At 39.9% G+C, this 14,844-nt stretch overlaps 4 protein-coding genes across 5 annotated transcripts; 1 reads left to right on the top strand and 3 right to left on the bottom strand.

Annotated features, from left to right (window-relative positions):
- The first annotated feature begins 731 nt into the window (after positions 1 to 731).
- LOC103969188 (uncharacterized) lies at positions 732 to 5,540 on the top strand. 2 transcript variants are annotated; one of them, XM_009382654.3, is made up of 6 exons: positions 732 to 1,003; positions 1,083 to 1,219; positions 2,370 to 2,728; positions 3,346 to 3,442; positions 3,524 to 3,805; positions 4,288 to 5,540. In XM_009382654.3, the coding sequence occupies exons 1-6, from the start codon at positions 853 to 855 to the stop codon at positions 5,296 to 5,298; spliced, it is 2,037 nt and encodes a 678-aa protein (XP_009380929.2). In that variant the 5' UTR covers positions 732 to 852; the 3' UTR covers positions 5,299 to 5,540. The 2 variants fall into 2 exon arrangements, with proteins under 2 accessions (XP_009380929.2, XP_009380928.2); XM_009382653.3 differs by having other exon boundaries at positions 3,518 to 3,805.
- A 745-nt stretch (positions 5,541 to 6,285) lies between these two features.
- Positions 6,286 to 6,919, bottom strand: LOC135596185 (uncharacterized). The gene has a single exon (XM_065088138.1). The coding sequence runs from the start codon at positions 6,882 to 6,884 to the stop codon at positions 6,453 to 6,455; it is 432 nt and encodes a 143-aa protein (XP_064944210.1). The 5' UTR covers positions 6,885 to 6,919; the 3' UTR covers positions 6,286 to 6,452.
- A 1,618-nt stretch (positions 6,920 to 8,537) lies between these two features.
- Positions 8,538 to 10,577, bottom strand: LOC103969186 (annexin D8). The gene is made up of 5 exons (XM_009382651.3): positions 9,865 to 10,577; positions 9,497 to 9,721; positions 9,197 to 9,415; positions 9,024 to 9,113; positions 8,538 to 8,945 (listed from the first exon to the last, which is right to left on the bottom strand). Exons 1-5 carry the CDS (start codon positions 10,072 to 10,074, stop codon positions 8,742 to 8,744), a joined length of 948 nt encoding a protein of 315 aa, XP_009380926.2. The 5' UTR covers positions 10,075 to 10,577; the 3' UTR covers positions 8,538 to 8,741.
- Positions 10,578 to 10,847: 270 nt separating this feature from the next.
- On the bottom strand, positions 10,848 to 14,797 carry LOC135596184 (RHOMBOID-like protein 10, chloroplastic). The gene is made up of 9 exons (XM_065088137.1): positions 14,527 to 14,797; positions 14,176 to 14,435; positions 12,780 to 12,834; positions 12,614 to 12,694; positions 12,446 to 12,542; positions 12,286 to 12,353; positions 11,372 to 11,470; positions 11,257 to 11,298; positions 10,848 to 11,169 (listed from the first exon to the last, which is right to left on the bottom strand). Exons 1-9 carry the CDS (start codon positions 14,692 to 14,694, stop codon positions 11,023 to 11,025), a joined length of 1,017 nt encoding a protein of 338 aa, XP_064944209.1. The 5' UTR covers positions 14,695 to 14,797; the 3' UTR covers positions 10,848 to 11,022.
- Positions 14,798 to 14,844: the final 47 nt, after the last annotated feature.

The following is a 14,844-nucleotide window of genomic DNA, read 5'->3' as shown; positions in this document are numbered from 1 at the left end:
TGTAGTTCTGTAGAACTTGATGTTCCATCTGCTGATACTGAATACTGGATATGACAGAAGACAAGTACATGATTCTCCTGAGTTTGCTCATCCAGTGAATGGATGACAACATTTAAATATGATTTGATTCAGGAACTCCACTTGCAGTGCTTTTAGTTTAACAAATGAGCTGAAAAACTAGTTGAATTCGTTTAAAATCTTTTTATCTATGTTGCAAATAATTAGTATGGCAATTCGTCAGTCTCCGTTAGTTCCTCGCCTAACCTTAAGCAGGTTTAAATTAGGACTGCAACATGACAGGCTTGGGGTGCATGCACACTGGTTAGTGACACTAGAATTCATCATGCAGATTCCCTACAGATTTTGCCTTCCATTTCATGATTCGTGCATTTTTTTTTTCATTTGCTTTAAATTCCTTTCAGGTAAAGCACTTGTAGGTATCCATTCCTCAAGCAATCGTCCATTATACATACTGTAAGTGTCATCGTATACTTGTTATTAACGAGTATTTAAATAAAATCCAGAATACAATTGATTTGACTTCGATTATCTCAAACTATCACGTGGTCGATCATGATTGGACAATAGAACGTCACGGACCCCGTTGGACAGCCTGGTCGAATCACTACAGAGATTTTTCCGTGGTGATGTGTCCGTGACGCTGCATCACCCTCGACTGTTTTCTTGGTCGATTCGATCCTACTCACCAAAAGTTCATATACGGGCCTACGATAAGCGTTTTAAGAGACGTGGTGGCCCTCGAAGGATGCGATGGCTCAAGACACAGTAAGCAACCCCACATATCTTCCCTACCCATTTCTCCTCCTGCGAAGGTAGCGCCGCGCCGCTTACATGGCGCCCAAGGCCAAGGTGAACCCCAAGCCCTCGCCTGCACCGCCGCCTCCCGACGCCCAGTCTGCCCCCATCGAGGACCTCTTCTCCGCTCTCCATCGCCATACCCAGAACTTCGAGTACGAACGGGCCGCCAAGGTCGCAGATCAAGGTCCCTCCCGATCTCACGGATATCTCTCTCTCAGTTCCTGCAAATTTCGTTCTCATGCTTCTTTTCTTGCTTTCTTCAGTTCTCGCGATCGCACCCGGGGATGAGGATGCCCTGCGGTGCAAGGTCGTGGCTTTGATCAAGTCCGACGCGATCGATAAGGCTCTCTCCGCGATCCAGGGTTCTCGTCACCTGCCCATAGATCTCAGATTTTACGAGGTTGGTCTTTCATCCCGCCGATAAGATCTTGAATTATCTCCTTTTTTATTTTTCTTAATCTTCGTGATATGGTATTTGTAGACTTCTCTCGCTTCATTATTTTAGTTGTTAGGATTTTTTAATTAAATCTGGTGAGTCTTTCCTTTATGTTCTAAAGTTATTTGTATCGGTTTATCCGCTCTCCTCTGCAGTGCATTCGGTAGCATGAGATGATGCTGACAAATAGTACTGATTTTGAGAAATTTTCTTTCTTTTCTTAGGGAAATATGGTACTGATTTTGGATTTTAAATGAATTTTTCAAGCAAGTAATAATTATTCATCCCGTACAAAGATAATAATGTAGCAAATAACTAATTGGTTCTCTAGATCATCCCAGATAATAGACTTGGGTGTATCGAATTTGTTGATGAATTGCTGATATGTTGCCCCCACACAGAGGGTGGAATCCCATTCAGGGATAAGTAGATAAAAGAGAGACCAGTTCTTCAAACTAAGCACCATCACCATTGGATGATACCGAAGCTGCCATGCACTCCATCAGATTTGGTATATATCTCAAGATGCCTACCCATGCCACTATCATGAGTTCCTACAAATGTAGACGATGCTAGAGGTTTTCTTTGATTAAGCGTAGGCGCACAATGCCACAGTGAATGCGGATTGAAAGGAGGATGGGACTATAAATGTAGGATCATACTTACTCCGTCTACTCTCTTCTCTCTTCTCTCTTCTTTTGTTGATAATTGGGAGGAGAACTACTGTTGCCTCCTTTCTTTTCTCTTTTCCTCATATCTTCTTACTTTATCTATTTTTTCTTATGTATCAATATTCAAGCCTTTTGAGAGTGATGATTTTCATGTCAATATTTTATCTATTTGTTTTATGAAATCAGACACCAGAGCTTGACTGCAATGATTTTGATAGTTTGATGTAATAATTGCAACAAGATGAAGTTTATGAGAAGCTCATGTAGTAATTTTGCTTATCGTATTTGTGTTGATGAAGAAAAGTTTAACTTATTATGACCTAGGAGAATATGCAAATTCACAGTGTTTGCTGAATGATCTAAATGCTCATTTGAACATTTATAAACAACATATATAAACCATTGTTTTCTCAGGCCTTTCTTTTTTCCTTTCTTTTATTCAGGCATATTGCTTGTACAGGCAGAATAAACTGCATGAAGCACTAGAGGCAATAGACGGTCAAGAAAGAAACTCTATGATCCTGCAGTTAGAATCTCAGATATTTTATCGTTTAGGAAAAATGGATGCTTGCATGGAAAGCTATGAGAAGATTCAAAGATTCAAGATTGACTCCTTAGATATAAAAACAAACATCATAGCTGCTCTGGTTGCAGCTGGAAGGTCTCCTGAAGTTCAAGGAACTATGGATGCACTTAAAGTCAAAGCTTCTAGTAACTTTGAACTGGCATACAACTATGCTTGCTCCTTGATTGAAACGAAAAAATATGCAGATGCTGGGCAACAATTACTTTCAGCTCGAAGGTAAGTAATATGTGAAACAAGCTTTATTATGAGAGGACAGTATCAAGCATGAAGTTAGTTGTGTGTTTTGTGAACTCCATAACATCAGACATTTTATTTGTGGAAAGAGACTGTATCTGTTTCTAGGCCCCTTATCGATATAATGTTTTGCATATTTGAGCAACTTCATTTTGTGCAGTTCCTGTTGTTTTATAGAAATTCTAATCTTTTGGGAGACTTCAAGTGGTTTTATTTCAAGCTCATGTCTTAAAATTTAAGTGCTGATTTTATATGCATGTGCATGTCTAGGAACTGATGACTGAGGTGTCATACTTTTACACTTGATTTTTTCAATTTCATCAGTTAATGAATTTGTGACTTTTTGTTGAGAATTTTTTTTCTTAACTTTGTGAGAAGGAGTCTTGATGCAGTGCTATGTTTGTCTCAATTAATGTCTAATTAGCATATTTGGGTTCTTTGATAATTTATTATTGTTTTAGCATGATCTTCTCTATTTTGATATGGTTTTCACAATATTTTGCTCTATATTTTGAAAATCAGGACTTGGATTTTTTTTTAATATTTGAGTAGCTGTTAAAATACATCTTTATGGTGATTAACCTAAATGTTTATGCCAGAATTGGCCAGGAAATGTTAATGGAGGAGGACTATGCTGATGATGAGATAGAAAATGAACTAGCTCCAATTGCTGTGCAGCTTGCATATGTGCATCAGGTGGATAACAATTTTGGGATTTAAAAGTCTTCATAATGTAACTGAATTTTAAGGTTGCTTTTTCTTCATTTCCAGCTACAGGGGCAAACACAAGAAGCTATAGAAGTGTATATGGCTATAATAAACCGTAATTTGTCTGATGCTTCATCGCTTGCGGTGGCAACAAATAACCTTATTGCACTAAGGGGTACAAAGGATGTTTCTGATAGTTTAAGAAGACTTGATCGGCTGATAGAGAAAGGTGCTGGTGCAAAGCAATTCCAAATTGCTAATGGTTTAGATGTTAAATTATCCACAAGGCAAAAAGAATCTCTGTATTCAAATCGTCTGCTTTTACTTCTTCAAGCAAATAGGATGGATCAGGTTGAGTATAAGCTCCCCTTTTATTTATTCTCTTAAGAAACTATGATGATTCTTGGAACTTTTATAATTTTTTGAATGTCTGTCAAACAAATTGTGCATTTTTAACTGTAAATAGGACCATAATAAAATTCTTTGTTTTCTATGGTGTGAACCTGATATGGATTTGATTTACTTGGACATGGCATGACACTAACTAAAGGCCCCTATAACTTTACAATAAACTTGAACTTTGGACTTCTCTGTCTTATTTGAATAGTTGCTGATTACTTACCAGAATCTTCAGTTTTATAATTTGTCCAGGAAATGGAAGACTTGAGTTTCATGTTTTTCGGCTTGTTATATAAATCTTCTTATTGTGCTTTGTATTGTTGCCCATAAAGAAATTTCCATCATGCTGTGACCAAGGAGCTTGTATTGCTTAGAAACAGGAGACATGTGGATTAAAGAATTATGGATATAATTTAGTTGTTGTCTTATTGCAGGCTCGAGAACTCATCTCTGCGCTACCAGAGATGTTCCCAGATAGTGTAACACCAGTTCTGCTTCAAGCGGCTTTACTTGTTAGAGAGAAGAAGGTGGCAAAGGCTGAGGAAATACTTCTGCTGTATGCAGATAGATTTCCCGACAAATCTAAGCCAGTCTTTCTTGCCCGTGCTCAAATTGCTGCTGCCGCTGGACATTTTCAGATCTCTGTTGACTCCCTGTCAAAGATTACTGATATCCAAAACATGCCTGCAACTGTTGCGACTCTTGTATCATTGCAGGAGCGCATGGGCGACTCTGGTGGTGCTAATGCAGTACTCAACTCTGCAATTGAATGGTGGAAGAATGCCATGACCGAAGAAAATAAACTTGATTTGATAATGCAGGAAGCTGCATCCTATAAGCTCAATCATGGACGTGAGGAAGAAGCCTTCCAGTTATACGAAAAACTTGTCAAGAGTCGTGGAAATATTGAAGCTTTATTGGGTCTTGTAATGACTGCTGCTCACACCAACCTTGAGAAGGCTGAATTATATGAGAAGCAGTTGAGGCCACTTTCTGGCTTGAAACAAATGAATGCGGAGAACCTAGAGAAGACACCCGGTGCAAAGCATGTTGAAGGTACACATACCATGAGGGTAGAAGTTTCTGAGGATGTGAAGAAAGCTAAGACGAAGAAAAGAAAGAGGAAGCCTCGGTATCCAAAGGGATTTGATCCTGCAAATCCAGGGCCTCCACCAGATCCTGAGAGATGGCTGCCAAAGAGAGAAAGATCAAGTTATAGGCCTAAGAGGAAGGATAAGAGAAGTCAGGTTAGGGGTTCTCAAGGATCTGTGGTCAGAGAGAAGCATGAGACAGCTACTACAGCAACCAGTGTTTCCTCAGACATTGGCCCGAGTACAAAATCAAACCAGGGTATTTCTAGCTCATCCAAAAGTGGATCACAAAAGGCAACTACTCATGAGCAGCCAAAAGCTTCCAGCAAGTCGAAAAAGAAGTCCCGAAAATAATATCATCAAATACAACTGTTGGTGCAGGACATTTTGAACATTATCCATTTCCTTTGGATTTCTGCCCTTTCTGAGGCTTGCTTCATTGATCTCAATTTTTCCATGTTAAATCATTTTGTTTTTTTCTCTACAGTTAATAATTTTTGTCAAATCATGAAATTGTTTACAGTTGATTTTGATTTTGGCATTTGGATTAATAAGATTGTAGCTCAAAAATAAAGATAATATGGAGTGATTATGTATGGTATGTGGTGGAAAGTTAATCATTTTGTCTTCCTCGGATTAATATGTCAGTTTGACATGTCTTTTTTTGTATAGAACATTACTTGGTATTATACCAATGCCCAATAGAAATTTATATACAAAAATCTTCACTAATACGTCTTTACCAAAGACATTTTTTTTTTTCAGTTTTATCTTCGTATTTTAATCTATTTCTTGAATTTCATAAATCAATTCGAATCGGTGATTAGGTTTAGATCAAGCCTGGTCAACCTCCTCTTCTTCCTCCCTTCCTTCCCCTCTATTCTATACATATTTAATTGATTTCGATGTTCAAGATACAGGCATGTACTGCACTGACTACATGCTACCTCTCTCTATTTTCTCTCGTTTACAAGTTGGAAAATTGTAATTAAACAAAACTTGAATTTGTTTGACAGATGACAATGAGTGTGACATATATGGATGATCTAATTATTTAAGGATATATATATATATATATATATGCTCTATTAAAATTTAGATGATAAATATGTAATTTCGAAGATAGATGTGTAAAAACACAAAGAAATAAAATAAAAACAAAATAACCAATCGGCGTTGGGCCGACAACCGTTGCGGTATAACAGGTTAACAGGCTAATCAATATTGATGGGCTTCGGGCCGATCCTGCTCGGCCTATTACGAGGGAAAGATGGAAACGCCATTGCACGAATAATATCCGAGAGACATAGCGACCGACACACCAATAATGCAAGCCGGCAATGAGAAAGCATCTTCGACTTTTGGTGATGCCAATCCAAAGAGAGAACCACAAAGCAACACCAATCACATTACAGTGTTTTCCCATCTGCTGACACCAAGACACATGCATGACACATACCTCTAACTTTATTCCTCATCGGAGTGGCTTCCAGCTGCACGGTAGGACCCTAAGGATGGACCTTTGACGAAGCGAAAGCAGCTCTCATGGCGGCCATGGCCGAGGCCATGGCAGCGTCCATGTACCTCTTGGAGGCGATGGCAGCGGCAGCGCCGAGGGACTTGCCCACCTTCCGCGTCGCGTCCGCGGCTCGCTCGAGGCTCGACAGCTCCTCCGCGGCCGACACGTCGGCGGCGTCGTGGAACCTACTGAAGTCGGCCATGGCGGCCTCCATGAGGGACTCGAGCTGGTTCTCCGCATCTTTCATGGCGTCCTCCGCGTCGTCGACGGCCTTCAGGTGCTCGGCCTCGGCGGCAGCCCACGACGCGTAGGTCTCTTGCTCGAAGAGGCACAGGAGCTGTTCGATCTTTGAGGGATCGAAGTTCTTGTCGTCCAGGGCTTGGTCGGCGAGGAAGGCGAGTTGGGAGAATAGAGCTTCCATGGCTCGCTGCGTACAGAGGTTGGAAGTCTCATATGCCGCAATTATATTCTTGCTTTGGACTAAAGGGGGCCAACTTGCAAAGTAGATACTAGTCGGATCAGGTGTTTGGACTCGAACACAAGTGCCTCGTGGGAAGACCAGGATAATATGACACGTGGTCAACTCAGCGCCGTAAGTATTTTAAGATTTCTATAATCAGTATTATATATATATATATATATATATATATATATATATATATATATGTATGTATGTATGTATGTATGTATGTATGTATATGTGTATATATATGTATATGTATATGTATATATATATACATATATAGAAGAATAACCTATAATGTATCTTGTTGTCATCTAAAGACTATCCATGCACCTCAGCTATCAGCTTAATTTCTCTCTCTCTAGAGAGAGAGAGAGAGAGCCTCTCAAACCAGAGTGCAAAGAGTTCAATGACAAAAGCAGCAATGGCATTTCTGTACACCACCAGCACGAAGGTGGTTCATCCCGGCGTACCCATACTGCGCAGCATCACAAACACATGCACCTTCGCCGTCCTCATCGCCTCAACGAATCCTATTATTCTCAGACCACAAAAACTCCCTTTTTCCTCTTCTTCTCTGTTGCAGACAAATAACGTAACGTAATGTCGAGACTTGCATAGCAGAAAATGCTCAAATCCCACTCCATTATCATGTTGAACTCAGAGTACAATAAGCACCAAACACTCAGAGAGATGTCAAGGAAAGCTTCAAATCTCTTTCTCTTGTTTTAGTTTAATCCGCATAGTGGCAGAAGTGCATGGTAATGTGGAACTTGTTGAGGGACGACTAATGAACACCTTGCATGGTGTAGGCTGATGCAACCGAGTGGTGTGGTCGCTACAGAGGATTTCAACCCGCAGACCACATGCGACGCTGCTGGTTTGCTAAGAGGAGAAAGGTGGGATGTCGAAAAGCATATGGGTTCATCTTCATACCAGAGATCCAAAGCTAATTGAAGCAAAAGCTCATGCTCTCTATCTGCATCTGGCATCAGAATCCTATGTAGGTTCCTCTTCTTCCTTGCAGTTTTCCGTCTACCTCACCTCGAGTGGAAGCATGACGATCTCTAATGATTGTTATTGCTTCAACAGATAGATAGGTGGTTTACACCTACAAACATTTCCACCATGGTGTTCTTTGATTACAGATGGACATGCAGTTGGTGTATCAAATTGTTGTCCTTTCCTACCCTTTTGAGGCCACAAAACACCAACTTTTGCGGGGAGATTTTAGTATATCAGATTCCTGTTCTTTGAAATTTGATTTTTGGTCGATTCGAGTTCGATCTAATTGTGTTTTTTACTTGAAAGCCGTGCATGAGAATTGAACTAACAGTGCTTATTAGTTGCTAGCAGAGTGCTTGCCCTGTCTTGAAGTCTTTGATTCTGATACTCTCAGGACGTACTGCTGTTTCGCTTGTCTGGCGATGCATTAGCTTCGAAGATGGAGGATTAATCCTTATATACATTTACTACCATTTTGATGAATTCAAGAATCGAAAGCTTCAAACTCAAAAGTAGGTGACAGTTTGGTGCTCTCCTTTCCTATCTAAAAGGGTCTTCCTACATAATATTGTTCGATAAGCTCCATACAAATCTTTCCTTTTGATGTGAAGAAATAAACCGAGCTCCAATGAAAAATGAACATATGAAATTAAAAGTGTCGTAGGATGCCAAATTCTCTACCCTTTGTTCTGTGGATAATCTTTCATTCACCATCTTTGTCAAGGAGTTACAATCATAATCTTGATCTCTGTCTGGTTCATGCTGTAAAAACATTCTTTTACTTCAGAAAACTCAAAGGGTAACAACACGCTATGGAATATTGCTCAAGGCCAGAATGAAGTCTCTGTAATCTCCATCGGGAAGGCTCTCACAAATGGCATCTTGCATCTTCCTACCGTACATCTTCTCAAAGGTTGATCTCACCTCTTTCATGCCCGCATCGGTGCTTCCAAGCATTACCCTTGTCAGAGCTCTTGCATCAGTATCTCCCATCTTTATGCTCTTGTTCACCATCTGAAGCACGTCAATGGATATGAATCGAAAGCATCATAGCAGAAATATCAATCAGTAGACTGAGATAGAAGCACCTACTCTGGAGTAGTATTGTGCGGGATTATGAACACATTTTATGGCAATCCTCAGTGCTTCCTCAAACTCTCCGCTTGTGTCTTTCTTCAATGCCTATAGATCAAATTGAATTGATCAAAGCTCCGTCTTAGGATTCTTGGAGCACACAGTAGCACAAGCCCTCTGTGGGAGCTTACCTTTGTGTAATCATGCCCATATATTTGTTTGTAGCTGAAGAGTGCCAACCTCAGTTGCGGGATGCCTCTCTTGCTAAAGATCTCAAGGACTAGAGACTCGTCAGTCCCTCCCGTGCTGCAATGTCCTGCTTCATACAGCCTCTTAGCATCGCATTTGGCAATGTGTTGACTGACATCGGTGTGGTGCGACTTTTGGGAGGCCGCAAGAGCCAGCAGAAGCTGACATGAAACCATACTTCCAACATTAATCTTTGTGACACATCCTGGAGTCAAAAACCCAGATATCTGCAAGAAACCTACCTTCTGGTATGAGTTGGATGGCTCAGAAATCATGTCTTGATCCATGTGTCTCTTGAACTTCGCTAGATATGCATGCTTGGTGAAGAAGAGCTGGCTCAACTTTTGCCGAGTGTAGATCTCAATGAGGGCTTTGTAATCTGTGACTCTGCGCTCGATTGCATCATTTGCAAGAACAGCGTCGCGTTCGTGTGGCTCGAGCATCCATAGGTACAGCGCGTTGCACATCTGCACGCATGATCATAACAGTGTTTATGCAATTAGCTGCAATGTCTGACGCATCTGAACAACATGATTTTAACAATGCTCATGCGATTATTACCGATACAGCAGAATCGAATGCTTGTGGCGATGGCAACCACGGATCTCACCTCATTCTTCGAGTTGGCCATGTGGGTTCTGCGAAGGTGTTCGACGAAGTCCTCACCGAACATGGCTCGATACATCTCCTTGATCTGTCGCCTCTCTGCTAAAGTTCGGTGCGCCAAGGCCCGAGCTACAAGATTAAGCTGATCCCATGTCGCATGAATCTCTTGACAGACATGGCTGAGTTCCATGTTGAGTGCTTGGAGTGGGTTCATAGCAGCTGCAGAACTTTATACAACCAACACCTTGAGGCACAAGGAAGAGACTTGGAACTTTAGAAATGGATTCAGCAGATATGACATCTGGGGATGTTGTGGTGTGGCAATGTGGCAATGTGGATGGTTTTGGTGCCTTCATAGTGAGCTCTGAGTGTGATTCCTTCTCTTTAGCTATACCTTTTTGTGGTACTCACCCTTTTTGTCATCTGAATGCCACCTTAACTTTCCACCCTTTCATGGTCATTGGCCTGACGAAGGTTGGACAACTGCTATTCATGTGCTTGCTTTTAGCCTTCGAATGGAACCCACCACTGCGTGCATCGAATAAGTTTAATTCAGATGTTGGCATGGACTGGGTTGTGTGACTGAGAGTACAGTCAGCTGAAGATCCAAGCTGTTCTCCACGATCTACATGTTTTGCTTTGAACCACATACACAAACCACTTGCTGCCACAATTCACAGGATAAAAACATCAAATCAGGCAGATGAATGAAAACAAGAGCATAAACATCGATTGTTCCCACATCACATCGAATCTCAAAGCTAAATGCAAATCCACGAAGGATTGAGTTTCATTGTAGCACTAGCAAGGATTTCCAAAAGGTCACCACTTCTACTTTGGTATTGCATTGTATACTTTCCGCCAGCAGATGATAAAGTAAGTCAAGAATAATAAAACTAGTGGGGGGCAACTCTTTCTTTTGTATCCTTCTTTTTTTGGCAATTTGGCATTTCTAATATTCACAGATATCAAGATGCAACGCAGTAGTAACACAGTGCAAACATCCAATCTTAACATTAATATACCATTATGCATTTGGGATACAGTACATAAGGCAATGATATATTTTATTTTTCCCACTTCTCTGCTGGGTAATTTCTTTACAAATGGAAATGACAACTTTAATGGAGTATTTAGCTGTTATCATTTATGAATAGATCATTTATGGCAATCTTCTCCCCTTGTTGATGAAACGAAAAATGGGAGCCTTATCAGCAAAAACCAGTCTTCCATCAGATGATTGGGTGATATACTTCCATGCTGGGCCAAGAAACCACGATACCGCTGCTCCACCTAGCAATCCTCCCAACTGAAATTGCATGTAGCAAAACGTAAGGTACAGTTGCAGAATGATTAGTTTGGTCTACAAGGTAAATGGCGAGTTTGAGGAGCATACGTGACCCCAGTTATCGATGCCCTTAGAGAGAAACCCAATAACCTGCAGAATATATTTTCATCAGAAAGGAGTAGAATTGCAAGGGGAGAATATCTGCTAGAAACTAATTCATTACCATGTTCAAGGTAATGACATGGGCAACATGCAGCAAATCCTTCTTTCCACCCCCAACAAGGTTTCTATGCCTCGAAACAAAGACAGCATATGAACCGACCTAATAATATTCATAGGGATTAGCAAATAAGTACAGTGCCTGATGATATCTTATAATAAAACAAGGGGAAAGCAAGTAAGATTTGAAGCAAAAAGTCTAAGCAGTTGCTTTCCCCCGGTTAAGGTTTCTATGTCAAAAAGAAATCATATGAAATATCTAACAATATTCATATGAATCACAGAAAACATATAATAAATGAAATGATTCAAATGTCAAAACAAGGAAAACAGGGTTTTAACTTTTAAGCAAGATAGAATCATAGTAATATATCCAAAAGGATACTCATTATATTGCAAACACAAATATAAAATAAACCCCCAAGTGGAGCAAACTGCAGATTATACAGATGACGCTGATGACAAAAACAAACTAAATATTACAAATTATACCTCTTGATTTTTGCTAATGCCGACAAGAAAAAGAAAAAAAAAATCAGTTTGTTACGGTATGAATTATGCATGGAAGTCTGAAAGAACATGTACACAAATCCAATAAACATATGATAGACTGCTAAATGGAAAAACAATTCATGGCTTATACAAAATATAAAAAAAACTTCTAATTTCCCATTCCACTTTCTTAAAGTTAAAATCAAATAGACAAGCATATAGAAAATTCATATTAAAAGAATAAACTAAGAACAATTCGAAGCTAGACTAAAAAAAAAGGTGCAAAAATTTATTCTGATCTTAATGAGTTACCATACAACAGAATTCTAAATCTTGGTTACTAGAAAATAACTAATACAACTGAAGCAGCACATATACTTGGGCATATATGTAACACAAAATAAAAAAAATATCAAAAGGACTTACTAATCCAAATATGGCACCAGATGCGCCAACAGCAGGTGACTGACTAAAATGGTAGCTCATCAGTGAACCTAGTTTCCTTGCCAAAAAAAGTAATTAGGACTTAAAATCAATGCAGCAGTTTATATATTCAGTCTTCAGTAGCATGTACATGATTTCTTACTTGCTATTGCCGAAGTGAAGTAAATTGCAAGAAATCGTCTAGGTCCACTAAGTTGCTCCACTGTAGGACCAATGGAGTTCAAAGAGTAACTGTTAATCTGCCAAAAAATCCTTAGACACCTGATGTTTACCATGCCCTAAATTGAGAAAAAAGTTCTCAAGAACAAACCATAAGGTGCCCAATGTTTGCATGCAGAAGTGATGACGTTACTAATCTCCATAGTTGCCCTTTATTTATTAGGCTATTGACCTAAACAAAAATAACAGTCATTAGAAATTGGGATGAGTAGCCGCAGGCCCACAGTTGCAGCAAAAGATCATCTCAAATGTCCAACCTTAGCACCCCATAAAAGCAGCTTCCCCTGGGTTGCAATCTGGGCTGCATAAACCCTGGAAACAAGAAAAAGGATTTAAAAACTGAAAAGTTAGCATGGAGAATCATAAGAATGACGAAAGGTAGACAAAAGCAAATAAACGATGAGAACAATAGAAGAAAAAAGGTACTTAAGTCATTTATTACGAAATTATACAAAAAGAACATAGGTCATATTCATTCTAGCTGTTGCTGTTATATCTAATGATCTACGAGGTTTGGCTGACACAATGAGGAATAATGGAAAAAATGAAAGGAACAAAGATAAAGAACACCATAAATCCTTGTCTCCATACCAAACCTAAAGTAACCTTTTTTTTTTCAATAACATTTTATTTATCAGATTAATGAAGAACTGAAAGCATTTATATCCTATTGCTGAATGTGATCCCCATAATGATAAAGTTTTTGCTTATTCTGTTCATGGATGCATGAATCCACTTAGTAAGTCATCAACCACTTAGTAAAGCATCAAACCCTTTTTGCCAACCAATACACCAGCATACTATGTGTCAGTGTGCCAATACATACCAGACCCATACCGGTCTGGCCAACGACCAATCTGATACAAGGACCCCAATGATCACAAAAACGTAAAAGGCTAAGTATCCACAATGGTTAAAGAACAAATCTTGAGAACACTATAACCTATTATCACACTTTTTTGACATCATCTTTTAGACCGTCAATTGACTCTCTATCATCATTGCTAAACTGGACATATTTCTAATAGGCCAAAATGTTACGATGCTGGTCTTCAACATAAAATAGCATGGAATAAAGGAACTCAATCTTCTAGCATCGAAATCTGATGTCTAATCTGGTCTTCCATGTTATATTGTTTTGGCATCATAATAAAAAATAGCAGAAGTACCTAGATGCCCTGAATGCATCACTTAGAAGTTCAATACAGAAAACAAATATTTGCAATATGTCTAATTAAGACACCTGTCTTTTCAAGGGCCAGACATGATGGTTGCTATATTACTGAACAATCAATTAGAAAGAAAAGTTGGAACCATGTAAATAGAACGATTGAGTTCCTATACTTCGCTGCATGTTCTGTTCCGGTTTCTCAGCTGTCTTAAAGAATGACAATGACGACAAGGGTAGGTCTATATCATGTTTAACATATCAAAAATTTCTGATTGAGCTGAAAGAAGAGTAGCCAGTTTATCATCGTTAAAAGTCATTTTAGGTTAATTAATTGAACAAAAGATCGAATAGAAAATTTTACTTGCATAAAACTAAATGAATGACTCTTTTGCTATGCATTTGCCTACATCATGATCTAGAGAATGTTGGGAAATGGCAAAACAAGATCCAAATCTTTGAAATGTTCAAAATCTTGGACTCACAACACGTTAACGGCCAGAAGGACATTGGTCCACTTCCTTCCGTCAGAAGGCTTCCCTTGAGAGTTCGTTATTTGCGCCATTCCTTTGTCCATATATCCCTTCCCAGATTCGTTTTCGCTAAAGAAATAAGAGCAAGACGAACACGACGCCAAGAAAGCATCCGACAATTTCTCAAGAAAAGCAAAAGTCTTCAAGGAGTATCTTTTTCTACACCAGAAATCCTGCTTTTGGGGCAAGTTGCCCAAATGATAACCTTCGTGCTGGGCATAAGAGCGGAGGTGTAAATCAGAAACAAATTATGTTCTTGGCAGGGGAAAAGGATGGATAACTGGTAAAATTAGGGTTTAATACCGAGGACGACGAGGGAGAACAGAGGAGGAGGTGGAGGTGGGCGGCGCAGCGTTCACGGAAAAGGTGGCCCAGACGGAGGGAGGAAGCCACGGCGATGAGATGCGACGGCGACGCGCCGCCGGACGAAAAGGAAGCCGGGACCCAAGGACGCAGTGGGAACGCCGCCATTACCCTAAGCCCAATCCCACCTTTTCTCGACACAGAGATCAGCACAACGCCGGCGAGCGGGCGGGGAGAGAGAGAGAGAGAGAAGCGATTAGGTTGCTTTAGCCGGAGGCACAAGCATAGCATCGGGCTCAAAAACCGTTATAATAGGTT

The sequence above is a fragment of the Musa acuminata genome, chromosome BXJ1-10 (genome assembly GCF_036884655.1).
Source record: "Musa acuminata AAA Group cultivar baxijiao chromosome BXJ1-10, Cavendish_Baxijiao_AAA, whole genome shotgun sequence".
NCBI lineage: Eukaryota > Viridiplantae > Streptophyta > Magnoliopsida > Zingiberales > Musaceae > Musa > Musa acuminata.
The sequence above is the reverse complement of the archived record's forward strand: the minus strand, read 5'-3'. Positions and strand labels throughout refer to the sequence as shown.

Excerpts from the sequence above, each read along its gene's own strand:
- LOC103969188 (XM_009382653.3), top strand. The coding sequence starts at position 853 with ATGGCGCCCAAGGCCAAGGTGAACCCCAAGCCCTCGCCTGCACCGCCG. Across the intron at positions 1,004-1,082 it reads CGCCAAGGTCGCAGATCAAG|TTCTCGCGATCGCACCCGGG; the intron begins GTCCCTCCCGAT and ends TGCTTTCTTCAG. Across the intron at positions 3,443-3,517 it reads AGCTTGCATATGTGCATCAG|CTACAGGGGCAAACACAAGA; the intron begins GTGGATAACAAT and ends CTTCATTTCCAG.
- LOC135596185 (XM_065088138.1), bottom strand. The coding sequence starts at position 6,884 with ATGGAAGCTCTATTCTCCCAACTCGCCTTCCTCGCCGACCAAGCCCTG.
- LOC103969186 (XM_009382651.3), bottom strand. The coding sequence starts at position 10,074 with ATGAACCCACTCCAAGCACTCAACATGGAACTCAGCCATGTCTGTCAA. Across the intron at positions 9,114-9,196 it reads ATGGGCATGATTACACAAAG|GCATTGAAGAAAGACACAAG; the intron begins GTAAGCTCCCAC and ends TTTGATCTATAG. Across the intron at positions 8,946-9,023 it reads CCGCACAATACTACTCCAGA|ATGGTGAACAAGAGCATAAA; the intron begins GTAGGTGCTTCT and ends GACGTGCTTCAG.
- LOC135596184 (XM_065088137.1), bottom strand. The coding sequence starts at position 14,694 with ATGGCGGCGTTCCCACTGCGTCCTTGGGTCCCGGCTTCCTTTTCGTCC. Across the intron at positions 12,354-12,445 it reads CTTCACTTCGGCAATAGCAA|GTTCACTGATGAGCTACCAT; the intron begins GTAAGAAATCAT and ends CAAGGAAACTAG. Across the intron at positions 11,170-11,256 it reads GCATCGATAACTGGGGTCAC|TTGGGAGGATTGCTAGGTGG; the intron begins GTATGCTCCTCA and ends ATGCAATTTCAG.